Source organism: Oryctolagus cuniculus, chromosome 1 (assembly GCF_051225735.1).
Source record: "Oryctolagus cuniculus isolate XC-2025 breed Fujian yellow rabbit chromosome 1, ASM5122573v1, whole genome shotgun sequence".
Classification (NCBI taxonomy): Eukaryota; Metazoa; Chordata; class Mammalia; order Lagomorpha; family Leporidae; genus Oryctolagus; species Oryctolagus cuniculus.
In genome coordinates, this window is record NC_142867.1 from 1506222 (window position 1) to 1532505 (window position 26284).

The window sequence follows — 26284 nt, forward strand, 5'->3', positions numbered from 1 at the left end:
GGCAGGTGGACTGCTGATAACAGGGGCTTTCTCTGCCTGGCCGGCAGTGGGGGGTTGGACCCCTCCTCCTCCCCCATCCCAATCAGCGCCTAATTGCGCAACTGGTGCTTTATCGGCTGCCTTCCCGCAGTTATCCTCAGATCTCAGCGCAGCTCCGCCTTTGCTCCCGCCCACCCCCCACCCGGCCTCCCCTGCGGGCCCCTGCCTGGCCGTGGGGCTCTGCTGGCTGCTGTTTGGGGGGGGTCTCACTTCCTTGCCTCTCCTCTCCTCTCTGTAGCAGTAAAGCAACATGGCTGGGGGAGCCACGTGGCCGCCTTTGCCCTGCTGGGCGTCCCTCTGCCTCCACTGTGCCAGGCCCACAGCAGCCTGGGCTGTCCATGGCCTGCACCCTCTCCCTCAGAGCCCTGTGCTGGCCACAGTCAGCCACCCACTCTGTGACGGGCGGGGGCCGGGAAGCTGGAGGCCTCAGGCCAGGGCGGGGAGAGGGGGCAGGTGAGGGACCACCAGAGAGGCCTTGAGGTCCTGAGCCCCCTCCTGAGAGCTGGCCGGAAGTACACAGCCCGGCCCCCCTGGCCTGGCCCTTCCCACGGCCCCCCGGAGGTAAAGCACACCTCATGTAAGGGTCACCGGGTTGCTCGTGTTTGTGTGTGGACGTGGACACACAGGGCAAGCAGCTCCCTGCAAGCCACAAGGCACGGACGCCCCCACGGGAAGCAGCAGGCAGCGCGGCGCGGGCAGGACCGAGGGCCAGGCGGGGCTGGTCCCAGGTGACCGGCTGCCCGAGCCCGGGGCCTCGCCGCCCCACTGCCCACCTGCCGGCTGAGGGGCCCGCACAGCTCTGACAGCAGAGATGGTTTCACCTCCCAGCCTCTGGTTGTCATTAGCCACTGCCGGTGGGAGGCAGGCCGGGCGGGCAGGCTCAGCCCGCAGCCAGAGGATGGAGGCGCACGTGGGGCCACCTGGGCCTCATTAGCCCGGAGTGGGGAGAGGGGAGGAGGAAGGGCCCGCCCCAGGCTGGGGAGCCCCACCCCCTCTCCAAGCTGCACTGGGGACGTGCTCCGGGCCCACCCAGGGCCCTGGGGCCCTCTGCGGCAGAGGAGGCCGGAAGGAAGGGTGGGGGCTCAGAGCCCTGTCCTCCTGGTCCCCAAACTGCCCCTAATTCTGATAGGCACCCAGGAAGGAGCCCCCCGCTCTGCCCCAGCCGCTGCCCAGTCCAGCCTCCCAGGAGCTGCCGACAGTGACAGCCCCCAAGCAGAGGGCGCAGCTGCCCCGGCCGGCACCCAGAGCCCCCCGCGTCCCAGCCGCACCCTCAGATCCCAGGGTAGGGGGGGCGGCTCAGGTCTGGATCAGGTCTGCAGGGTGTGCCTGGCTCGAAGCTGCCCCCCCCAAACCAACAAGCTGAGGCCGGCAAGGGAGGCCCTGGGGTCCACACCCAAGCCCTAGGACCCCGCCTTGAGGGTCCCCACACCCATCGGTAGACCCGGTGGCCCGGCTGCAGGCGGAATGTGCCAGATGGCTCCTGGGAGAGGCAGAGGGCGGGCGGGGCCGGGCGGGGCTGACCTGAGCAGGGGACACGGGGCCTCTGGCAGCATCACCTCAGTGCTCGGCCCCATTGGGCAAATCTGCACTAAATGAGGCGCAAACCGGCGCCAAGGGAACAGGGATGTGTGCTTCCTTCTTAATCCCCTTGGCCGGGCGTTTCCGGGCCTGGACAGCTTGTTGGAGGGGAAGGCTGCCCAAGGGCATACGGGCACCCGCCCGGGACGCCCCGGCAGTGACCAATCCCCGGCCGGCCGGGTGCGTGCCCCGCACCCCGCGCCTTTCCCCAGCCTGCTGGTGGGGGAGCGGCCACTGTGGGTCCCCGAGGCGAGACGCTTGAGGATGGGCTGCGTCTGCGGCTGAAGGCGCACGAGGCAGGGATGGAGGACACCTTCGCCGTCCCTGCGGCCCAGCCTTGGAAAGTACCCCCCGCCCCCAGGCCCCCCGGCAGGGACCTGGACACCACGGGCAGGAGCCTGGCACGGCCACCACCGGGCTGGGGACAGGTCAGTTCCAAGGCATCCAAGCTGCAGCTCTGGGGGTGAAGACGGCAAGTCCTCCAAGATCGGCCCGGGCCCGACCCCCGGGGAGCCCCAGGACTGCCCACGATGGCCAGGCGGGAGGCGGCCCCCACACAGGAGGTGGCAGCAGGGAACCCACATCCTCACCTGGGAATGGCCACCAGCTGGGACCTGGTGCTCTGAGGCTCCTGCTGGGGCACCAGGAACTGCCCCTCAAGCCCACCGCCGGCCTCCACGGGGGTCCTGAGGCCCCTCCGACCTGGCTCCCCCCTCCCGGGGCACAGGAAGGCTGACGTGCTCACGGGCAGGGAGCCCCGACTTGGGGAACCGCTAGCCCAGGGAGTCGAGGTCCCCACAGACCTCGGCTGGGAGCTGGGTGCCTCCCGCTCCCCATCCCCGCCCCCTCCTGCCCCTCCATCTTGAGATCAACAGCGCCTAACACTTTTCTGGGGCTTCCTCCGGACGGGGGACAGGGAGCCCGGGGGCCCGGGGGAACCTGCAGGGAGCAGACCTGGGCCCGAGCGTCCTGCTCTCTGGCCACTCAGGCCACTCGGCCCGGCCGGGGGTCGAAGCCCCCAGTGGTGCCGGGCAGTGCTGCCCTGGACCTCCAGACCCTGAGCCCTGCCCAGGGCTCCCGAGCCGAGAGCAGCCCACGCCCGGTCGCTCTCCACACGTCCACGGCCCCCACCCCGGGAGGCCCTCCATCCCCCCCCACCCCGAACATTCTGCTTGCTTCCTGGACCCTCCTTACACAGTGATGGGCAGAAGGCAAGCTCAGGATCAGAGGGACTCTGGGCCCGCGGAGATGGTGCCCTGGGGACTTGGCCAGGGGCGTGGGCGTTGCGGGGGGCATGGGGAGCCCAGTGGGAAAACCCGGCTGGGATGGCCTGGAAGCAGGCAGGCCAGGGCGTGGCTGGACGGTGAGTGGTACCCTGGGGTCCGGAGCTCTGCGTGTGGCCACACCCCCGACTGCTGCGGGAGAGATGCTCCCTCCTGCCCTGGAGTCCCCGTGGGCAGTGCTGCCTCCTTCACGGAGCGGCCCCGGGGTTCCCTGTGTCCTGTGAGCCCCCAGCAGGAGTGGACCGTGGGCCTGCCGCTGGCCCGTGTGCACAGCCGACCCGACGCCCGCGCCAGGACCACCGGGATCTTACTTGAGCACGAGGGGGATCCCGCCGGCCAGTCCTCCGGTCCAGCCCTCTGGGGCCGTGGCCACCCTCCTGCCCGGCCCGCAAGGGCTCTGGCCATTTTGCTCCTCGCTGGGTTGTGCAGGAGGCAGGGCAGAGAGGGAAGAGGTGTCCCCAGGGGCAGGGTGGACAGGCTGCAGCACGCAGGGCCCGTGGGGAGGGCAGTGTGGCCGTGCCCCTGGCACCCGGGGCCCGCCGGCCCTGCTGGCCTTGGCCGGCTCCCCCCGCCCCCGCCCTGCCGGTGTGTGCCCTGCACCCGCTGGCCTGAAGCTGCCTGCTGTGTGTGGCGTTCGCAGAAACTGCTGACCCCCTGATCAGGCCCTGCAGGTCAGGCTGGGCCCGGAGGGACAGGAAGGAAGATGGAGCCCCCGCGCCCTGCCCGGCCCCAGGCACTGGCCATCCATCTCCTGTTTCCAGGGCACCCGGGGACGGCCTGGCCTGCACGCCTGCTGCTGAGCTTCGGGCCTCACTGGGAGGACGGGGAGACGTCCAGCCGCCGGCCGCGTGGCTTTGTCACCCCCCTGGGGGGCCGTGGACAGCCCATCCCTCTTGGGAGCAGAGGAGATGGCTTCTGGACCGAGCTGCAGGGCCCTGTGCAGCTCTGGCCGGCGGAGAGCAGGAAGGAGCTGAGATCGGGGCAGGCTGGGCCTCCCCTCCACGGTTCGCCCCTAGGGTGATTCTGTCCAGCGTCCCCACACCCACCCTCCAAGCTGTGCACCTGCCGTGGGCTGCGGTTGCAGGGCCCGAGAAGATCATAGCTGGGGGGCGGGGGGCTTGACCTGAGCCCAGTGATCCCCCCAGGAAGGGGTCATGAGACAGAGGAGAGGGGCCCTGGCTGGGGAACAGGACTGCGGGTGACCCCTGGGAGCCGAGCAAGGCCCAGGGTGGCCTGAACAGTGCAAGGTGGGGACTGGGAGGGAGGAGAGGTGGGAGGTGGGGCTGGAGGGTCACTCCCTGCCCCAGCCCTGGGGGGTGGGGGGGAGGGAGGGGCAGTGTCCAGGCAAGGGTCCAGGGAAGATGAGGCCAGTAACTGGGGGGACTCTGGGCCACGGGCCTCAGGGGATGGGGCATCCCGCTGGGCTGCAAGGGAGGCCAGTGGCCCCGGGGCACTGGGCTGGGGTGAGCACCACGGCTGCCCCGCCCCCGCCTCCCCACCCTCCCGCAACTCCCGCTGGATTTCATCAGGTGCCACCGAAACCTGGCTGTGACATAATGAGGCAGGCAGGGGTCGGCGGGGTGACCTCCGGTGGCCCCAAATCAAAATGACCCGGCAAACAGGCCCGGACCCTTCAATTAGGAAGAAACACAAAGAGCAGGGTTTTCCCACCGCCCGCCGCACGCAGGGCCCGAGCTGAGGGCCCCCGCGCACACCACACGGAGGGTCCCCGGCCCCCCTGGCCCGGCCCCTCGGGGAGAGTGGGGGCCGGCACGGCGCCGGCCAGCGGAACAAAGGATGGGGCTGGCGGGGGGTGGGGAGGAGCAGCCGCACCAGCCGGCAGAGGGACCCCCACGTGGCCAGGGCAGCAGACTGCACGGCTCCTCTGCCCCCTCCCCTCCAGGTGTTATGGGAGGGGGGAATACTTTTGCAACTGCGGGCTGGGAATCTCAGCTAGAACATCTAGTGTCAGAAACCCAGATAAGACACAGCCCTGGGGTGGGGAGGGAGGGAGCGGAGCCCTCCCCCCAGCAGGAAGCAGCCGGCTGGGGGAGGTGCACTGCTCACTCCTGAGAGGCCCTGGCGGCCCAGTCTGAGGGTTCTGGAAGGGCGGGGCGGGGGGCGGCGTGCCCTTCTGGGTGCCCTGGGCTGCCCGGCCTGGACGCCGCTGTGCCCGGGGCTCAGGTTCCCGAAGATGCCTCGGCTTGCTGACCCCTGGTTCAGTGCCCGATTTAGGCTCCCGCAGGGCTCAGGTTTCGGACAGCTAAGCCGGAACAGACGCCTTGGCCATCACCGCAGGCGACCCTTGTCCGGCTGCCACCTGGTCCCACAGCGCCACCCTGGGTTGAGGTTTGGGCATGTCCCACCCTGGCCTGGGCTTGGCTGTGGGTCCAGGCTGAGGCCACACCGGGGCTGTGGGCATTGAGGATTCGGGGCTGCCCAGGCGGCCCAGGTGCCGGCATCGGGCGGTGGGGGGGACGGCGGGCAGAGGACCTCAGCACTCACTCTCCCCTGCACCCCCGGTGAGAGCCCAAGCTGTCCAGGCCAGAAGGCCCCGGGCGAGGGCAGTGCAGGTCCCCCGGGGGCAAGGCTGCTCGTGTGCAAGACCCTGTGCTCTGGGACCCCCTCTCGGGTGGGGGTGGTAGGCAGGTGCCCCTTCAGGGACTCGGCCTGGTTTCGGTCAAGAGGCCCATCGGACAGAGCCTGAGGCCAGCGTCCAGTCGTCCAGCCGTGCTCCTCGACCGCCCCCACCAGGCGGCCGGGCCACAGCGCTTCCCCCAGAGACCGCCTGGCTGGGACCCTGCCTGCCACCCTCCGCTAGCCTCAGGCCCTGGCGTCCGATGGCGGGGTCTCCTTAACGGACAGGGCTGTTTGTGCTGTGTGCCCAGGAGCACCCGGACGCCGTTCCCACACCCCCCTGAGCTCCTGGGGGACCCCAAGACCTGGCACGCTGGCCCCAGTCCGTGGGGGTGGGCAGAGCTGGCGGGGCACCAGCCTTGGGCTGCTTCTCCCAAACCTGGCAGTGCCCCCCTCGTTCCAGGCCCCGGGAGGTGGCCCCTCTGTTGTGGTCTGTTTGCCTGCCCCTCCCGCCCGTTGCCCCGGTGAGGGACTCACACCTGGGAGGTGACTCAGTGTGCCGGGTGCGTGCGCCGTGTGGCCTGCAGTAGCACCCGGCCGCCTCCCAGGACTCTGGAGCCTCGGGCCAGCCCCAGCCCTCGGCAGGAATGTTCCATGAGCCTGGGGGCAAGCATGGGACCCCACGTGTCGGGCAGAGCCCGCCAGGCTGGCGCCTGCCTCTCCTCCTGCTCACCCTAGTCCTGGGGTCCTCCGGAGCCCTGTCTCCCTCGTTCCCGGCCCGCTGTGCCCCTCCACACCTTGGGGTGCTCCCCCCACTGGCCCCTGATCCAGGTCCCACTGCACACAGAGGGGGCCCCGGGGTGGGGAGAAGTGGGTGAGGACGTCGGCCCAGGGAGGGGACGTGGGTGACCGGCTCAGCTTGGGCGGCAGAGACGGACAGGCCGGCCCGCCGACCCCTTCCCAGCCCCCTTGCTTGGGGGTCTTCTAGCTGAGGGTCAGAGGCCTCAGGGCAGCAGCCCCCAGGAAAATCCAAGGTCGGCCGACTTCAGAAGCTGCCGAGTGCCCGGGGCCAGCTTGAGTGACGGGGACACCTGTGCCCTCTGCACACAGCGGCTCCTATTCCGGCCGATGGCGTCGCGGATGAAGGCATTCCTGGTGCCCCTCCTGGCGCCCCCCCAACCCAGCAGCTGTCGGCTGCCCTCACCCGGCACAAGTGGCCGTGTTCCGCCAAAGCCCCTCTGAGGCTCGGAACACATAGTTTCCCCATTATGTCCCCGCGGAGGGGCCTGGCGGATTCAGCTGGGGGAGGCCCGGGGGCCGTTCTGGGAGGCGAGGACGGGCGGCAGCTGCTCCTAACCCTGCGGGCCTCCTCCGGGGCCGCCTGCCCGCCTGTTATTTTTAGGAGTTCTCTTCTAGAGCGCGTGAGGCCCCACCGCCACCAGGTCGTCCCAGGTCCTGGGACACCGCGTGCGCCGCCCGCTTCTAGGCTGGGGGCTGGGGGCCCAGCTCCCCTGATGCCGGGGTCCCGGCTGCCTCCAGCTTCCCAGCAGGGAGCCGGTGGTCCTCCCTGGAGTCCCCACATCCCCATCCTCTGGGCCGCCACAAGACTGGGCTCAGCACTGCCACCCAGGGCCCCACAGCTGTTGGGGGGAGATCTTGCGGGAACCCAGGAGGGCAAGGAGGGCGCACACCTGGACGGTGGCTTTTTCCATCGTGCTGCGGGAGACCTTGGCCCAGAGCCTGCAGGCTGACAACAGGGGAGCCAGCAGGACCCCCAGGGGGCAGGGCCAGCACCGTGCACCCTGCATCGGCGTCCTGGCCAGGGACAAGACTGCATGAGAGGTAGCCATGGGTCCGGAGCCTGGTGCTGGTGAATTGTGAGCACCCGAGGGGAGTGAGACGCCACCGGGGTCCCAGCTGGGCCCTGATGGGGCGGCAGCAGCTGCCCACAGGCACAGGGAAGTCGCTGGCATCTCGGGGCCTGGGCGGGCCGGCCACGCCACCTCCTGGCCAGGCCAGGGCCAGCACACAGGGCCAGCGGTGGTGCCACCACGGAGGAACCAGGGTTCCTTCCTCTGGGCCTGGACTTCTGGTGCCCTAGCCCGGCTACACTCCGCCCCACTGTGGCTGTGTGGGGGACAGAGAGGCCAAGCAGTGCCAAGGAGAGGGGGTGTGGCTGCTGGGATCCTGATCTGACACCCCCAAGAACACAGGGCTCCCCCCGTCGGCCTGGCCTTCTGTGTCCCCCCCACCGCCGCCCCAGGCCCCCAGCACCACGGCCTCCATGTCCTGAGAAAAGATAAGCCTCAGACAAGGCTCCATGCTCGCAAGGCTGCAAGCTCAGGGTGGACACCAGGACCCTGGACCTCCGGCCCCGGGCCATACCCCACAGTCCTTCCTGCCTCAGGGTGACGGCCGGACACGGGCAGGGTCTGCACCGCCCCCGGCCCCTGGGGAAGTCCGCTGCCCTGGCAGGCCGCCCTTCCCACTGCCTCCTCGGCCGTGGCTGTGGCAACAGAGCCGTGAGGGCCACCACACGGGGACTGGCAGCCCCTGGGGTTCACAGGAAGTGGGCGGGGCTGTAGCCCCGGCTGGAGCTGAAGGGGAGCTGCCGTCTGGGAGGGCCCTTTCCCCAGGGATACCCCTCATTCACTCACACATGCACATTTGCACACGCAGACACCACGTGACATGTGCACATGCCTGCACACATGTGTGCACGTACACTCATACCCGCGTGCATGCACACCGGTGGGAAATGGCCGGCCCCTCCCCCTCGGGCAGCAGGCATGGGGTTTTATGAGGGCTACAAATCAGACATCACACACTTTGTGGCTGACACGGGTTTATAAGAATCACTGAGGGCCCTGTCCCAGAGGGAAGCGGGCACGGCGCGTCCAGCCGCTGCCGACAGGACCGGGATGCGGGCTGAGCACCCCCTGCCCTGCCCCCACCGCAGGGACGGGCTGCACCCAGGGACTCAGGGATGGGGGCGCAGCAGGCAAGGAGAGAGCAGGGGACCCCCTCCCGGCCAGGCAGCCGGCGCAGCTCCGAGATGCACCTCGCAGGCACCTCCTCCTGCCCGGCACGTGGCACCCCTCCCCAGCCCCCACTCCAACACCCCCTAGCAGACACGGGGCTCGGGGGCCCGGCACACAGAACCTTGGCCATCCAGGCCTGTGGGGGCACCCACACTTGGAGAGGGAGACAGCACTGCCCGCCACGTGGGCAGAGAAGGGACAGGCCCGGCTTGCCCGCCAGGGTCCAGACCAGGCCTCATCCTAGGGCCCTCTTGGGGGAGCCCTGAGCAGTGGCGGGCACGGTGCAGTGCCAGGGCACGGTGCAGTGCCAGGTGGCATGGACAGCAAGACAGGGGAGCCTGCTGGGACCCGCTGGCCCTGCCCTCCCAGGGACGTGGATGCCACGGCCGCCTCTGTCCTTGCACAAGGGTCGGCTGCAGGCGCCAGGGTCTTGCTTCTGGGACACGCGCCTGGGACCCTCCTCACCCGCCTCCAGAAGTCCCCGCGGAGGGCCAGGGGAGGGGACAGCCCCTTCACTGCCCGCGTCCCTCGGTGATGGAGGGGGCAGGGTGGCTCTGTCTCGGGCGCGCTCACTTGCGCACGTAGGCAGTGCAGCCCCAGGGAGCCCCCCGGGGGCCCCCGCGTCTGGCGAGGCAGAGCCAGGGCAGTGCAGACGTGCAGAGGAGGCCCAGGGATGGGAGCAGAGCACAGCCAGGCCTGGCCGTCCCCGGCGGTCACAGAGCCAGGGCCCCAGCGTCTGCAGAGCCCGAGGCCAATCAAAGCCAGATGTGGCTGCATCCCGCACGCTGATGCCTTGGACCGGGAAAAGCCTTATTGACAAAGAAATAACGCAGTGATCTGGGGGGATTGGTGCTGGGGATGATCTCAGGCGGGGTGGGGGCGGCAGACGCAGATGCTGAACAGGACTCAGGCGCTGGCCTCCAAGGCCGGGGCCTCGCGGGGTGCAGCTCCCGGGAGCAGAGGAGCCCCGGACACCTCGTTCCCCTCCCCCAGGGTGCAGCTGGGACACAGCGAGGGGGGCTGGTGGGGAGGGAACACGGCCTGAGGCGGTGGCTGTGCCACTGTTGGTGCAAAGATGGTGCAGGTATCCTAGCCACAGACGCGAGGACAGCCGAGGGACGGAGCGAGCCCGGGCCAGCACCCCTTCCTCTCTCGGCACGGAGGCTGCCCCCAGGCCCTGTTAAGGCCTTGGCAGCCTGCTCTGCCCACCCCAGTCATGCTGCAGACTGCCCCCCCACCTGGGGGTACCCCGTCTTCTGGCGTCCGTGTTCCCTGTGACAGGCAGGAGCAGCCCAGCACGGCCCAGAGTGGGGGGCAGCCGGGGCGCGCCCGGGCGGAGGGGGACCGGCACAGTGGGACCCTCTGCATCACGGAACATTCCTCGGCCCTAGAAAGGGAACCCTGAGAGCATGTCATAAAGGGCCACGTGTCACAGGGCTGCGGCCACCGGGAAGATACAGGACAGGGACCAAGGACAGAATTCTGCACTCTGGAACCGCACTGAGCCACGGGGTCGCCCACGTTACGTGGGAGTCCTGTGCGGCACAGAGAAGGAAGCCCCGCTGCCGCTGACCCGGGGGCGCCCAGTCCTCTCCCCAGCGCCACCTGCCCCAAGCCTCCTGTCCGGGAGGAGCAGCCAATGGGCAGATGCGCAGCGGCTACTCAGCCGGCCTCCCCTCCACCAAGCCATGGCCGGGGTTGGCGGATCACTGGTCACCGGCCACAGAGGACACGGACGCTAGACATGGATGCTAGAAGATGGGGTCCCCCCAGGTGCGGGGCTGCCTCCAGCAAGGGGGTGAGGAGAGCAGGGTGTCCAGGCCCCGGGCCCTCCAAGCTTGGGCCCCTGTGGCTTGTTCCCTGGCCATGGCCTCCAAGGCCAGGGCCACAAAGGAGAGCCAGGTCCCAGATGGTGGCTGGCCAGCGGGGTTCCCCTCCCCCAGGGCACCCCGACTCTTAGCTGGAGCTGCTGGGGTCCAGCGTGTCCACCATGGGCCAGGGAGCACGTGGGCAGGCCTGGGGCAGAGGGGTGGCCCCTGCCAGCACCTCACCTTCCCTCTGGCACAGTGAATGGGCGACCCCTGCCCAACGACCAGTCGACCCTCAGCCCAACAGGAGGCGGCCCCCGGGGGCAGGAGTAGGGGTGAAGGCAAAGGCCCCCCACCACGCCGGGGGGGCCCGGGACCATGGGGGCCAGGCCGCTGCTGTCAGAGATGGGAGAACCCAGACTGGTGGGGCCCCTGGGACTGGGCCCGCTTCCAAGGTCCCCGAGCAGCCAGCATCCTGCAAGCCCCTCCCTCCCCGGCCAGGCCTTCTTTGTGCCGCTGTGAGCAGAGCTCCATGGGAGCTGGAGGGGGTGCCCTGGGGGCCCCCCCGGATTGGACAGAGCCCTAAGGCGTCGTGGGGTGCTGTGTGTGTTGGCTGTGGCCGGGGTCGCTCCCTGAGAGGTGAGAGCGGCCACTGTCCACTCCCTCTCTCCTCCCTGTCACTCACCCCCTCTCCTGTCTCACCCCCACTCTGCATGCTTGCAGGGGGGACCACAAGGTCCCCTCTTGAGGCCCCGCTCCCAGCCGGCCCCTTTCCGGGGCCAGCAGGAGAAATGAAAGGGCCACTCCTGAGGCTGCTCCCAGCGCTCCTGCCCAGACGGCCCCAAAGCACGCGGGCCCAAACTGCCCGGAGCTGGGGTTGCCCGCTGCACCCCCGGGGAGCTGCCTGGACCCGGGACTGGGGGTGCGGCGGCTTGCCACCCCTCCCCCAGCCTGGCCCTGGTGGGGAGGAAGGGCCTGGTGTGGGGGACGCTGGGGCTGCCACGCGTACAGCACAGGCTGGGGTGGGGGCTGGGCCGGGGGCGGGGTCTCCAGGCAGAGCCAGCCAGAGGAGGAGTGGGCTGTCGGGGCCCTGATGGACTGCGACCTTGGCTGCACCGCCCAGTGCCCCTGAGGCCCAGAGGATGAAGCACGGCCCTCCCCCCACTGCGGGGGGGGGGGGAGGGTCCCGGGGCTTCAGGGCCCCATGAATTATTTCTCTAAGGAAAGCAGTCGCCGCCATTTCTCCGGCTCCACTTCCTGACCCTCCCTCCCTTTAAGTCAACAGTGGAGGGGGAGCTGGCCCGGCCTCCACCCTCCAGCCCAGGGTGTCTTGCGGGCTCCTGTCTCCTCCGAGAGACCCCTGGGGGGCTGCCCCACAGAGGAAAGGGCCAGTCCCTGAAGCAGGACCCCCACCACCAACCCTGAGGCTGCTGGTCCTGGGGTATGTGCCCCCCGGCCCCGGGCCCAGGGGTGCAAGGCCTGTCCCGAGCACCCAGCTGGGTTTCTTTGCTCCCTCCCAGATCTCTAAACCAGGCCCCTCAATCTCAAACCCACTCCGGGACGCATGCAAACACGGGTAGACACACAGCCTCCTGTGTCCCCTGTGACACATCTGTGTCCACGCGCGGCCCCGCCGTCCGCACACCGGAGTCCCCCCACACCGCCTGTTCCCAGGGACCGTGTGCAAACCATGGTTGCATCAGAAGGGCCCGCCACACCTGGGTAGCCCCTGCAGGGCCAGCTGCACCCAACGGACGTAGCCTGGGCCCAGCACCCCCGAAGACGCACCCCGGCACCGAGAGCCACCTCAGCCACTGGGTGCCCAACGGGGCAGGGCTGGGGCTGCGGCCTGTGTCGACCCAGAGATGAGAGCCTGCTGGGGTCTGCCAGGCGGCTCTGCCCAGGACCGTCCTCACACAGACCCCGATGTGTCACCGTGCTCTGGCCGGGGTCGGGGCGCCAAGGACAGGCATACGTGGGGCCCTGGGGACGGCACTGCCGCGTGGGGCCTGGGCCGGGCGGGAAGCGAGGGCAGAGGGTCCGGAAGGTGCGTGTGCAGTGGGCTGCACGTCCCAGGCCTGCCGGCCCGGCCAACTCCAGGGCCCCGTCCCCTGAGCAGCCCGCCCTCTCCCCGCTGCAGCCCCTCCTCAGACCCCTCCCGCCAGCCGACCTGGGGATCCCCTCCCTGAGCCGGTCGGGGGCCGGAGGGCATCGCCTTCCCCTGCTGGAAGGGGGCTCCCAGGCTCGGCGTGTGCCTGGGCCCCGCGCGTGGCAGGAAACCGACTCCTCCTGGTTCCAGTACGACTTTTATTTGAGCTGCCCCTGGGGTGTGTGTCCCTGTCACAGGCTGAACCAGCCGGGAACCCCACCACGCCGGGGGTCGGCGCTCAGCCGCTGCCGCTCGGCCTGCAGGAGGTGGTGCCGGGCGTCCTCAGGGCCGTCCTGGGGGCCCTGCTCCTTCACGGGGAACAGGTCGGGAAAGGTGAAGCGCTGTCCGTGGGCCTGCGAGAGGGAGCAAGGGGACTCCGGCTCAGGCCCCCGGCCCCAGCCCCTCACGCGGGAGGGAGGTGAGGCCGGAGTCCCCGGGCAGGGTCCCTGCCTGGAAAGTCAACACGCAGCTTTTATCCAGCGGGGAAGCCACTTCCTGGGGACAATGCCCCCTTTCAGGGGAATTATCTCCTTCAAGCCACATCTGCACCGGGCCTGGGCTCATTAAAAGTGGCCCAGCAAAGGGCCCATTCACCAGAGCCCGGCAGCCCAGCCGGGCTTGGGGCAGCAGCGAGGCGCGGGGAAACACGCAAACAGCGTCTGGTGCCATGCTAGAACTTTCCATCCAAACACCGAGCGGCCTCCACCCACATGAAAGGCGGCCCTCCTCCCCGTGCGGAACTTGGCACATGAGACAGAGCGCACAGAGCAGCGTACACGCACACAGTCTATAAATCAAGGCTGGCTTTGCAAATTAGCTCTCGCTGCGAGCTCAGCGCGGCCAAGTCCCGCCCGGGGCCCCCGAGCCTGTGGGCCGGGGAGGGATCCCGCCCGGGGGTGGGGGTGGGGGTCGGGGGGCCCAGGCAGACTCAGGGGTGCCACCGCAACCTGCCAGCAGCGCTGGGGGCGCCCGGACCCCCGGCTCGGGAAGACCCTCCCGAGGAAAAGCGGCACCGTGCACTTGGCTCCGCAGACCCCGGGTTTGGGCAGGAGCCAGGTGTGACGTGGGGCGGCCCCGGCCCCGAGCACGGAGGCCCAGGACTCGGGCTGGCCGAGCCATGTCGCGCGGGGCGACCGGGAGGGGAACCCCAGAACTGACACTGTGGAAGGCAAGCACGCAGGCGGCTGGGGGTGTGGGGCTCCCCCGGGGAGGACGGGGCAGAGACTTCCTGCCGGCCGGCCGCCTCGCTCTGCACACGAGCCCTCATGGCCGCACGCGGCTGGCGGCCCGCTCACTCGATGCGCCTGCTGCTACGTGGGTGACCCGGCGCTGGCTCACGGGAGGCGGCAGGGACAGGACAGCGGCTCCCACAGGTGGCAGGGGCTGAGCACCCCTACTCTGCTCCCCTGCCCTGGGCAGGCGCCTGCGGGGCTTGGGGGTCCCCGCCGGGGCGGGGTGGGGGAGCGCAGCCCTCTCAGCCTGCACTTCTGGAAGCGGGGGCGGTGCCCACCAGGGCCGGGGGACTCCCAGCTGCCCGCCCACCCCAGGGAGGGCGCGCCGGCCCCCCGGGAACGACGTGAGGGCTCGGGTGACTGACAAGCCACGTGTAACCATAGCTCGCCTCCGAGGGGAGGCGCGGGGCCGCCGACCGCGTGCCCGACAGAGACAGATGGGCCTGCCCGCGGGCACACAGACGCCTTTATAAGGACAAGGCAGCCTGCTCCACCTGGATTGGCTGCCTGCGCGCATGGAGGCCCCAGGCCCCGGTCACGGCGGCAACCGTGCCTGTCAGTCAGGAAAGGTGCCCGCGCCCTGCTCCCCTGCACCCTGCCTGAGGCCCGGGACAGGCCGGGCGGGGCGTTCCTAAGAGCGCTACTGCCACCTCGCGGCCCGGGCAGCCACGAGCGCAGGGAAGGCAGGAAGCGCCCCCGCCCCCACGGTGTGGGTTCCAAGACCCTCCCAGGGGGGCCTCCCAGGGGTGGGGGTGGGGGCTCCGCAGAGCTCAGGGACCCCGCGGCAGGGCCGGCTCTGTGCCTCTGGGGCCCGGGAGGGCGCGAAAAGGGACGAGAGAGAAACCCGTCTGGTTCCGCAGGGGCTGAGCGCACCATCTCCCCGGACAAAGCCCGCCTTCTGAGGAGTCAGAGGCCAGGCGGGGGAGGGGGCCACGAGGCAGCTAGAATCTGGGCCACAGCCCTCCCCAGTGCACAGCGCTGCACCCCAGCCCCCCACAGGCCACAGCCCCCAGTGCACAGCGCTGCACCCCAGCCCCCAACAGGCCAGAGCCCTCCCCAGTGCACAGCGCTGCACCCCAGCCCCCCACAGGCCACAGCCCCCAGTGCACAGCGCTGCACCCCAGCCCCCCACAGGCCACAGCCCCCAGTGCACAGCGCTGGACCCCAGCCCCCCACAGGCCAGAGCCCCCAGTGCACAGCACTGCACCCCAGCCCCCACCCGCAGGGCTGGACTTGGGGGACCAGTCCCCCTCTGTGGTGGCGTCTGCCCGCAAGATGTGGCGCTGAGCTTGGGTGCCTGGAGCCGGTCCAAGGCGTCTCGCGCGGCACGTGGGGGCCGGCAGTGCTGGACGCTGCTTTCTGTCAGCCCAAGCCCACCAGGCACATCCAGGCCGCCAGGAAGTCCCGAGGCCCCCGCCCCCGCAGCGCCGCAGCAGCCCCCTGGCTCCCCCGCCGGCCGGGCCCCGCTCACCAGCTGCACGTAGGCCACCTTGTAGTCCGGCTTCTTCAGCCGCACGTTCCTGTGGTCTCTCTTCCTGTTGGAGCCTGCGGGGAAGTGCGGGGGACCTCACCCCAGCTCCCAGCAGGGGCCCCTCCACCCCCACGCCCAGCCCCCACCTGGGAGCAGCGCCCCCACCACCCCTGACAGCCTCACGGCCCAAGGCCGCCAAAAAACACGGCTTTGTTAAAAGATAACACATTTTTTCAAAAGCATTTAGAAAAGAAAGAAAAGTTAAAAACGAGTATCTTTGTTAAAAAATCGGTGTCTAACTGACCAAGGCAACTTCTCCGGGGTTGGGCCCTGAATTCGAGCCCCCGCAGGGCAGGCCCAGGCCCAGGAGGCCCTGCGGGGACACTGGCCAGACCAGGCGGGGAAGCCCCTGGGACCCCCGTGCGCCCCGCAGACACCTGGGAGGCAGAGCCGGCTCAAGCAGCCCCCACGCAGGACGGAGCCCGGCTGCTGCAGGCTTGTGGGGCGTGAACCACTGGGTGGGAGACCCCCTCCGCCTTCCAAATAAAATAACACAAATTCAGAAAAAAGCCAGAGGGCAAGCGAGGGGAGGGAGAGGGGTGTCGGGGGCACAGAGGGGTTCTGCTGCCCAGCCTCGGCCCGGGCGCCTGCCACTCACCGTGCTGCACCCGCGTCCGCACGGCGGCCACCGGCACCTTGTAGATGCTCTGCAGGTAGTTCCTGAGGTCCACCCTGGTCATCCTGGGGAGGCACGGGCAGGGAACGGGCTCTGGAGTGGGGCACGCACGGACACGCCCCCCCCCCGGCTCCACCCGCTGGACACTGGGCCCCCCGGCCGTCTCCTCCACACACTCAGGCTCGGGGCGGCAGAGGGGTTCTCACTCGCCAGGGTCCCTGGCTGCCCGGCGCCCGGCTGGCCCTGGAGCCGAGCACTGGCGCCCGGGGTTAGCCTAGGCTCCCCGGGTCAGCACCATGGCTGCCTGGCAGTGAGCTCAGAACCTGAGAGGCCACTGTCTCGGGCGGTTCCGCCAGTGGCTCCCGAGCCCCGGCCCCGGGGAAACTCAAGACCAGAGCGAGCCGGGGCGCCCACCAGCAGCACCGGGCTCTGGGCAGGAGGGGCCCCGGCGGGCAGGCCTTACTCCATGGGGATCCGGAACTGCACGGTGTCCTCGGGCTGGGCCGTGCCAGGCCGCACCAGCTGGATGAAGAAGTTGGTTCGGAAGATGCGGAGCTGGGGGCCCCCCAGCTGGTACAGGGGGTACCTGCGCAGATTGGGGTCCCAGTCACACACAGAACCGGGACTCCACACCCAATGGGCCCGCCCGGCCCAACCCAGCGTGGGTCTGGGGGCAAAGGGGCCACGGACCCCCAGGCAGGGCCAACAGTGACCTATGAGACAGGCGGGGACCCCACGCACAGGCTCCCTTGTGGGTGGGGGGCCCTTGCACAGCGCAGGCTGAGCTGGGCAGGTGGCGAAAGCAGTGTCCCCTCCCAGGCCAAGGCCGCTGGCCGCTAGGGCAGGCGCCCGGGAAGCAGCGTCTGAGAGCCTGGGCAAGGCAGGTGGGGTGGCGTGGGCACATGGGGACCGAGCTGGGGCCCTGCACGCGGCCAGTTCTGGGCCAGCACCCAGCACCATGTTGGGGGGAGCACGGACGCTGCACTGAGCCTCGGGGCCGCCACGAAGGCCACCGGCTTCTAAAGGGAAGACGAGGCAGGCGTGGGGCCCCAGGGGCCGGGCTGGCCGTCCTGAGCCTGGGGTGTTGACTGCGCCGGGCAGCCCAGCTAGGACCAGGGACGCTGGCCAGGCGGACACCGCAGGCTGGCCCCCGCCCCGGCCCCGCGAACTCTGGGGCTGCGCTGCAGGCTGGGCGGTGGGCAGTGGAGAAGCAAGGGCGGCTTTGAGTGGGGGAGGGGCCCTGTCTCACCCCCTCCCCCCAGGTCGGGCCGCCCTTGGACCCCTGGTGACTGACTGTGGCTCTGCACATGGACAGTGTGGGGACCCGCCCCGTGCCGGCGGGAAAGGGGGTGCAGCTGCGTGCACAGACCTCGGCTCCCCATCTAACGCCGAGGGGGGCGGGCCTGCAGGCCCGAGGCCGGTGGGGGAGGGCGTGGACTGCAGGCCCGCCCCCCACCCGCTCCAAACCCCGAGGCCCACGGGGGACCCCTCCCCGCCGTCCGGAGGCCCGGCACGTGTGGCTGGCCCACCCTGCCCCGCTGGGGTCGCCCTGCGCGCCCTGGCCACCTCCAGAGGCCTTCCAGCCGCAAATGGCTCCTCACTTCCGGCCCCCACCCCAAACCGGGCCCCACAGGGGCTCACGCACTTCCCACCCTGGCCCGCGGCACGCGAGGGGCTGCAGGGGCGCCCGGGCCTCGGCAGGGGGAAGCCGCGCGGGGGTCCCCAGGTTGCCCCCCCGCCAGGGGCCCCTCCGACCCTTCTTCACTCGGGGCTGCCCCCAGCCACCCGGGAAGCCCCGGCCCCCCGCCAGGGCTCGCAGGCGGCCCCGCCGGCCTCGGGAGGGGCCGAGGCCACGCGCCCCGCGGCCGTGCGCGCCCCAGGCCCGGCCCCGGCCCCCAGCGCGGCGGCGACCCCGGCCGAGCCTCCCCGGCCCCGCCCCCGCGCGCGGACCCCCACTCACAGCACGTTCCGCGCCATGGAGCCGCACCGCTTCCGGGCCGGCAGCGGAAGGAGCGGCTCCCGGCCGGCGCGGTCGCGCGCGGACAGCGCCCCCTGGCCGCAGGAGGCCGCAGCCGGCCCGCGCACGCACGCACTGCCCCTCCGCGGCGGGCACCGCGCCTCGCATGCCCACCACGCGCGGGGGGACCCCGCCGTCGTCCGCACTCCGGGGCCCTGTCTTCCACGACACACTACCGCACGAGGGGTCGCCGCGCCCCCTGGCTTCGGACGGCTCAGGGCCTCGGTGGGAGCAGCGCCCACCCCCAGCCCGAGACCTTGGGGCTTGTGGGCGTGGGGTGGCCGAGGGGTGTCCACGGCCGGGGTCAGATGCCCTCTCTCCCCTGGCCTGGGCTGCTTGCCCCTCCCTCCCCTCCCTGCCCGTCCAGCCGCCCCCGACACGCCAGGCCTGTCCACGCAGCCCCTGGTGGCCTCTACTGCTGCCAGGGCCCGGGAGGAGGCTGGGTGCTCCGGCGCACCTGACTTCTCCCACGCGCCGGCGTGTGCCCTGGGGAGCCCCGTTGCGCCCGTGAAGTCTGCCATGGGGCTGGGGACGTGGAGCCAAAGGACCCTCGCAACCAGGGCGGGGAGACCGGGCCAGGGCAGGCTGGGCCTGGGGCTCTGAGACTGTAGTGCCCCACTTAGGGGTGCACATGATGATGGCTGGGACCCCCGGGGTCCATCCTGTAGAGGGAGCAGCTGCTGGCAGCAAGAGACCCACCTGGCTGGGGTGGCTGGGTCCATGCCTTGGGGGCTGAGCCACACCGGGCCAGGGCCCCAGGAGAGCTGGGGGGCTTGGGAGGGGCGTGGGGGTCCCAGGAGGGCGCCACGTTGCAGCCCGCGGGTGTGAACTTCGGCCTCAAGCTGGGCCATACCTGGAGCAGGGCGGAGTCTGCGCAGGGGGCTGGGGGCTGGAGGGAGCAGGCTCAGCTGCCAGGTTCTCTGACGGCCCCACCGGAACCGGCCTGGCTCCCAGGTGGGCAGGGTCTCGCCCCCCACCCCCACCCCGTTCTCCACCCGGCACACCCTGCCGTCCGCCCGTCTTTGGCGGTTGGCATAGAGGAAGCCCAGATGGATTTGAATCCGCCTGAACCGCGGACGATTTTGTTTCTTCTCCGTTTCTGTAACAGACGTTTTATTTATTTAATTTTTTTCCCTCGGAACGATTGGAGGCTGACTGATGGAAAACAGAGTTCCCAGAGCCCCCTCCCCCGTCCCCTCCCCGGGCCTCAGAGCTTGTGCCCGTGCGGTGCCCCGTGTCTGTCGCCGTGTCGCTGCCACCACACCCCAGCTCAGCCCTCCCGTGGCAACCAGTGACCCGGGCGCCATCGGCACAGTTTTGCCTCTTCCGAGGGGGACCCCCAAGGGGTCCCCCAGCCACTGGCCTCGCCAGGCGGGCCCTGTGCACCGAAGCCTCCTCCCGGCCTCGGGGAGGCCCCAGAGAGAAAGGGGAACGGGGTCCCCCGTTTGTGTCCTTAGCCCACCAGGTGCCACGCAGGCAGGTGGTGATGCACACTGTGCCACAGACGCCGCGTGTGGACCCGAATTTCCAGCTCACGTGGGCCACACCTGGGGTCAGGACGTCTGGGTCCTGCCGTCAGAGGGGTGTGGTCATGGCTTTCGGCCGGGAGTGACAGCTGCCAGCAGCCGTGATGACCCTGTGCCGTCCTAATGGGCACGCAGTTCCTAAGTGCCGGCACAGGCGCTCATGGGTCAGGATCTGCAGGGCCCAGATGGTTCTGGTGGATGAGGGACGGGTTAGAGGGTCACAGACACGGGGGGCTGCACAGTGCCCTCATTCATTCATTCATTCAATCATTCATTCATTCACCCCATTGATACCCAGCGGGCCAGCGTCCTCCACAGTGAAGCAAGGCCAGGACTCCCGGGTACAGGGGGGGCATTGGAAGTCTTGGGGGACAGCAGGTCCCGGGGCCCTGGGCAGCAGGGACACCACAGGCCCCTGGGCCCCCTCCTCTCTCACGACATCAGAGGAGGGTGGCCTCTCAGGAGCAGGGTGGGGGGCGGGGAGGGCCCCGGGGCCTCCTGCTGCCTGGCCCGGACTGCAGGGGCAGGGGCAGGGGCAGGAGGGACCCCGCCCACTGCAGGTTTGCGGCTCGGGGAGGCAGGCCCTGCTGCTACCAGGCCTCTGTGTCCTAGCCCGGACCTGGCACAGGCCTCCAAGGGGGCAGGGGGCGCCCTTCCGGCTTGGTGCTGGGTGAATGGCAGGGGACGCCTGACTCAGGCCGGGCAGGGCGGGGAGGCCGTCCTGTCCTCCTGCCCAGCATGATGATGGCCTGGGGGCCTTGTGTCTCTGAGCGCATGTAGCCACCGGGCCTGGTGGGGTGGCAGTGGCTGGACACGGGGACAGAGCGTCTGCGGGGTCTCCCTTGGACACAGGCAGCTGCTGCTGCTCCCCAAGTGCCTGCAATACCAGGGCTGGGCCAGGGTGAAGCTGGGAGCCAGGGGCTCCACTGTATCTCCCACGTGGGTGGCAGGGACCCAAGCTCTTGAGCTGGCACCTGCTGCCTCCCGGGATGCGTTAGCAGGAAGCAGCGTAGCCGGGACTTGAGCCAGCGCTCCTGGAGGGGAGTGGGTGTCCCACGGTGGGCTTGGTGCCCGCCCCGGGATGCCCTGCTTAGGGGCATAGCTCGGGCACACTGCACTTCAGCCGCCCATCATTGCTTCTGCTTGGGGTGGGAGTGAGGCCAGCCCTTGGGACGCCTGCATCTCATATCGGAATCCCTGGGTTCGAGGCTTGGCTCTGCTCACCGCACCCTGGGAGGCTCAAGTGCTGGGGCCCCTGCCACCCACGTGGGGGACCCAGGTGAAGCTCCTGGCTCCTAGGTTCGGCCCGGCCCAGCTCTGGCTGTGGCTGGCATTTGGGGAGTGAACCATTGGGTGGAGGATCTCTCTGTGTCTCTCTGCCTTTCGTGTAAGTAAACAGAAAGGGCCACGCTCACATGGAAATCTCTGAAGGACAGAGGCCGACCTGCGACATGCCCGGGGCCACGGGGCAGGGCTGGGCCTGGCTTTCGCAGGCCCTGCCGGGCCCTCGCGTCACACGCGGCCGGCCTGCATGGGCCTGAATGTGGCCAGCGGGTGGTACGCTCAGTCCCTGCTTCAGCCTCGCCTGTGGGCCCGAGGGCTGCCCGGGACTCGACCCTCCATGCCTGACGTTCGAGATTCCAATCTGTCCCCTGCCGTGGAGGTTTGCGGGCCGCCCTTGGCTGCTCTGCGTCAGCTCTTGACCAAACACTAAGACTTTTCCTCCCGGTCAGGGCCCCGTCTCCCGACCTGTTTGCCCTTCCTGGGCTGTGTGCGTCCAGTGTCATGGCTACAATAGTTCTGCCCAGTGTAAGCTACAAAGCCCCCTTGGTTCTTAAGTTTGATGTGTAGACCGGGACCCTTGTGGGGTGCATTTTTGTAAGCCGTGGTGAGGTAGGACCCGGGTTTGTTGGGTTCTGGGGCTTTGGTTTTGCTTGGCTGGTGACTGGGATTTTGTCAGCAGTCAGTGGTCTGCACAGGCAGTGTTCTGCTTTGCAGCATCAGCGACCTGTTCTGGCTGCCCTAGCTCTGGCCCTGGGTGGCAATGCTGCAAGGATTTCTTTCCCAGGGCCGGGCTCTCAGGAGGGAGCAGGGACGAATTCCATGAACAGAGCTGGTCCTTGGGAACAGCAGACGCAAGGGACTCACGGGCAGCCTCCGGGAGGGGGCGCGGGGGGGCGGAGGCGCGCGGAAGCTTTGCAGGCTGAAAAGAAGACATTTATGGGCGCCCTCTGATGCCCCCGTTGATTGATCTCAGGGCCTGGAGGCAGGGGCTGGCGTCAGCAGCTGGGTGCGGGCGCCCGGGCCGGGGGGCCGAGTTCCGGGCAGAGCATCTTACGTGGATTGTTGATGTCCTCAAGAATGTCGAAAACAAACTGCTTACGTGCGGAGCCCAGGGCATGTGGAGGTCGGAAAGGAATGTCCCTGGACGGTCCGCGGGCCCTGGGAAAGTCCTTATCTCGGACGGGCAGGCCTGGGCCGACCCCGTTTACTGCTTCCCGGCTCCAGCTCTGTCTGGCGCAGCGCGGGCAGCTGGCTCAGCACAGTCACAGGGATTGGGGGGCGGACAGCTTAGCAACGGTCACGCACGCAGCTTCTCGGACCCATGGCGTCTGCTGGGCTCGCGGCCGAACTGTGCTTTGGACCCTGCTAGGGTACTGGCCTTGGGTGGCTCAGCCGCCCAGCGGCGGCCCCCACCTCTGGGTCCCCTGCCCCCTTCTTTTTACGGGTTCCGTTGCGTGACATGGCTGTGCTTGTGTACGTCAGCAGCCCCCGTCTTCCTTTCCGACCCGTCCGCCTGTTGCTCTTTTTTTGAGCCTAATTGCAGGAGCAGCAGCCTCCAGGACAACACCGGGTGGGAGTGGGGACAGCAGGCGCCCCGGGCTCCTTCCTGTGCCCCTGGGAACGCAGGGTTCCCGCCGCCACCGTGGGCCCTTTACGAGGGCCGGGAGGGGCCCCATGTCCCTAGCTTGATGAAGACTTTCCTTCCTTCGTCAGTGGTGCACACTGTTATTTTTCTCTGTGGAGTCGCCCGTGCCTCCCTTTGTTCTTGGTTCACTGGGTGACGACGCTGCGGTCACCCAAGCAGCCAGGGTGCCGGCCAGGCCCTGTGCTGCCGGCCTGGGCTCTGACTGCTCCCAGCGGCTCTCAGCTCTGCCCTGGGCTCTGACTGCTCCCAGCGGCTCTCAGCTCTGCCCGCGTGTTTGTGAGGGAGCCAGGTCTGCACTTGGGCTGCGTTGCCTCCGATTCTGGTGTCAGGGTGCTCTGGGCCCGGGCCGGGCCACGTCCCCTCCTCCTCGCTGCTTGAGGAGTTTGCTGTGTCAGGGGGAACCCAGGTGGGCCTGGAGCTCGCTCCGTGGGAAGTCGCCGCTGCCCTCTCGACCCCTGGCAGACACGGGCTTATCCAGCTTAGCTGACCCTGTGGGATTCTGACCGCTTCTAGAAGTGTCCATTTCCGCTAACTTGTCAGACTTGATGTGCATGGCGCTCCTTCATTCTTCTGCAGGCTCCGGAATCCGCCGTGCCACCTCCCTGTTTCCTGGCTTTGCTCACGTCTGCCCTGTTTTGCTGGGATTTGCAGCCAGTTATGGCTTTTTTTTTTTTTTTTTAATATGTGTTCTGTTATTTTCTGTGCCCCCAGATTCTGCTTGATCTTCAGGGTGCCTCGTCTCGTCCTCTGGGTGCAGCCCCCTCCTCTCTGATGCCCTTGGGGTGAGGGGCTCCCCTGTGTGCTTTCTGATCCCGGGCTCTGGGGGTGCTGGGTCCCCAGGGCTCCCCAATGCCCGTGCTGCTGTCTCTCAGTTGACAATGCTGCCCCATCTCCTTTTTCACTTTTCTTTGACTTGTGGCTTATTTATATGTTTTTTAAAAAGATTTATTTATTTGAAAGGCAGAGTTACAGAGAGAGAGAAAGACAGAGATCTTCCACCCACTGATTCACTCCCTGAATGGCTGCAACGTCAGAGCTGGGCCCTTCTGAAGCCAGGAGCCAGGTGCTTCCTCCTGGTCTCCCATGCGGGTGCAGGGCCCAAGCACTTGGGCCATCCTCCACTGCTTTCCCAAGCCACAGCAGAGAGCTGGAGAGGAATGTGGGGCAGCCGGGACTTGAACCGGCGCCCACGTGGGACGCTGGAGTCACAGGCAGAGGCGCAGCCGACTCCATCACAGCGCCAGCCACTCGTGCCTTATTTAAAAGTGTGCTATTTGTATCCCAAGTGCTTGGGTTTTCCGGGGATCCTTCTGTGGTCCCCATTAGCGATTTATCATCTAATCCCGGCACAGCCAAGACACCCGCTGTGTGATCCCTTTCAGCTTACGAGGACTGCTCTGACTGCCCTGGCCCGTGCTCCGTCCGTGTCGGGCCGTGTCCCCGAGCCCTTGAGGGACGGGCAGTGCTGGGACGTGTGGACTGGCAGCACCGTGCCCGCTCACCGTCTCGCTGCTGGCCCTCGGCTGCGGCCCTGACAGCTGGGAGAGAGGGGGCGGCCTCTTCCCGGCTCCCTCGTGAGGTCCCGGTGTCGGGGGGAGCCGATGCCTGCGCCCCCGTCGCTCTCTGGCTTTGTTTTTGACAGAAAAGTGTTCTTTGCACACTGAGCTCCCTAATGCTCCGGAGTGGACTTGGGGTTTGGTGCGGAGACCCCTGCATCCCATCTGCTCGGCTTCCCCCACCCCCAACACCGCCGCCGGGACCCCAGACTCAGGCTGCAGGGCTGGGGGGGGGTGCCTGAGGGAGCTGGGGAAACTTTGCTCCAGGCTGGGGTCTTGGCTTCTGCAGGCCGCTGGCTTGGGCCACCGTGGGGGCCGGGGCTGCCCATGCTGGGCCTGCTGGGAGCCAGGGGACCAGGCAAGTGGGGGTCCTTTGCGTTCCCTGAGCCCTCCTGCCTACGACCTCTGCTCTGCAGATTCGAGATCCTCCCCCAGCCCCAGTCACCCTCACCGGGTTTTTTGATTGAAAACTGATTTTAGTTCAGCGTCAAACTCTCTACTCCCAAAACACACTGTGTGCTTTATTTTATTTATTTTCCTTTTTAAAATCTTATCTCTGCCTCCCTCATCCAGGTTCGTCATTTTCTCCACAGCCCACGCATTTCTCTGTATGCAGAAGGGGCCCAGCGGCACGGGCTTGGAACGTCCTCTGCACAGGAGACGTGCCGGGGACGCAGGGCCCCACCCCCGCCCTGCCAGGCACGATGCCTTCTTTGTGTCACTCACAGCTCCGGCTAAGATCTCAGTTTATCCCCAGCTCAGCAGGCCCAGGCCGGAGCGCTGCGACACCTCCGGTTCCCGCGGCCGCCTTGGCCTCTTGTGGCCTTCAGCTCGCCCAGTCCTGCTTTGTCTCCTGGCCGGCTGTTGGTGGGAAATAATAAAACGCACTGATTTACAGGATGTCTTGTGGCTCTGGCTGCCTTCCTGGGCTCCCTCGCTCTTTCTGAAGCCTCTCCCGCCGGCCCCCCCGGGACCCCAGGAATGCGCGCGGGGGACCCCTCCTCTGCAAAAGTTATACATCTCGTTTCCGTCTGACGTCCCCTGCATTGTCCTGGGCTTCCAGACGAGGGCCGAGCGGTAATGGCAAAAGCAGGCGGCCGCGCTGGCTTCCCCGGCCGGGGCTGCGGGGCCCGCGTTCCCGGGGCCGCACTGATAATGGAAGGGCTTATTTATAGTTCTCCGCAGTTCCTCCGCTTTTGTTCTGTGTTTTCCAGGGCTGAGAGCTGCCTGGTAGCAGGGACCCTTCCCCCTCGCCGGCAGCCATGGCCCGGCTGAGATAAACCACAAAGGGCAGAGAACAGCGGGAAGGGCCCCCGCCCACATACCGCAGGCCGGGTGGGGGTGGGGGGCTCGCAGGGGACCCCTGCCCCGGCCTGCGATGCGCCTTTGAAATGTGGAATCCTGAGAGATGAGCAGCCGCCAGCTGTTTCTCCTGCCGCAGCCTCACGGCTGGGGGCTGGGGGCTGGGGTCTCAACCGCGTGCAACCCACCTATGAGCACACCACACGGGGCCCTGGGGTGTCTGGAGTTTCCCTGATGTTGTCACAGTCACCAACAGTGATCTGCCCGCAGCAGGGGAGCCGCCGGGCTGATGGGTGGCCCTCTGCGTTGCTGACCAGGGATGGCCAGGCTCCAGCTGAGCCGTGGGCTCCTGCGGCACCACTGCCCCCTAATGTCTTGGGACGTCCCGTGCTTGGTTTTTGTTTTCAAAGATTTATTTAGTTGAAAGGTAGAGTTACAAAGAGAGACAGAGAGGTTTTCCATCCGCTGGTTCACTCCCCAAAGGGCCCCAGCAGCCGGAGCTGGGCCAGGCCAAAGCCAGGAGCCAGGAGCTTCTTCCTGGTCTCCCACGCGGGTGCAGGGGCCCAAGGACCTGGGCCGTCCCTCCACTGCTTTCCCAGGCGAGAGCAGGGAGCTGGATTAGAAGTGGAGCAGCCGGGACTGGAACCTGCACCCGTGTGGGGTGCTGGCGCTGCAGGCCACGGCTTTACTCGCTGCGCCCCAGCGCCGGCCCCTGCCCCGTGGTTTGGACGCACGGTGGAGGCTCATGCCTGCTTGCAGTGAGTGGTCAAGGTCACCCAGTGTTGCAATCCAGAACAAGTGCCGCCTTTGCTCTAGTTTTGGCTGCCAGGTTGCGGCCATTGTGGAGTCGGGGCCCCTGGGGTCTGGATTTGCCAGGCAAGGTTTCTCCATGCCTGGCTGCGGCTCCCACACTCCGCTGCCCTGCTCAGGGCGCCTCCCGGGCGGCCCAGGGTGCGGGTTCCTCTGAAGGGGGTCACCGGGGAAGGCGGTCACGTGCACCACTTTCAAGCCACCCTTTAAACTGCGTGAGCAGCGGGCAGGTGCGCACTCCCGCGACCTCAGCCCCCCACCTTCCTCCGTCCAGGGCCGTGTGCGCGGCC

The 26284-nt window shown here is 68.5% G+C and overlaps 1 protein-coding gene and 1 long non-coding RNA gene across 3 annotated transcripts; one reads left to right on the plus strand and one right to left on the minus strand.

Annotated features, from left to right (window-relative positions):
- The first annotated feature begins 1824 nt into the window (after positions 1-1824).
- On the plus strand, positions 1825-24782 carry LOC149128236 (uncharacterized). The gene is made up of 2 exons (XR_016218513.1): positions 1825-2045; positions 24456-24782. It is a non-coding gene; the product is annotated as an uncharacterized LOC149128236 (long non-coding RNA).
- Positions 12620-17849, minus strand: MRPL23 (mitochondrial ribosomal protein L23). 2 transcript variants are annotated; one of them, XM_070058393.2, is made up of 5 exons: positions 17815-17849; positions 16318-16440; positions 15837-15919; positions 15179-15252; positions 12620-12828 (listed from the first exon to the last, which is right to left on the minus strand). In XM_070058393.2, exons 1-5 carry the CDS (start codon positions 17829-17831, stop codon positions 12667-12669), a joined length of 459 nt encoding a protein of 152 aa, XP_069914494.1. In that variant the 5' UTR covers positions 17832-17849; the 3' UTR covers positions 12620-12666. The 2 variants fall into 2 exon arrangements, with proteins under 2 accessions (XP_069914494.1, XP_089167073.1); XM_089310947.1 differs by lacking the exon at positions 15179-15252.
- Positions 24783-26284: the final 1502 nt, after the last annotated feature.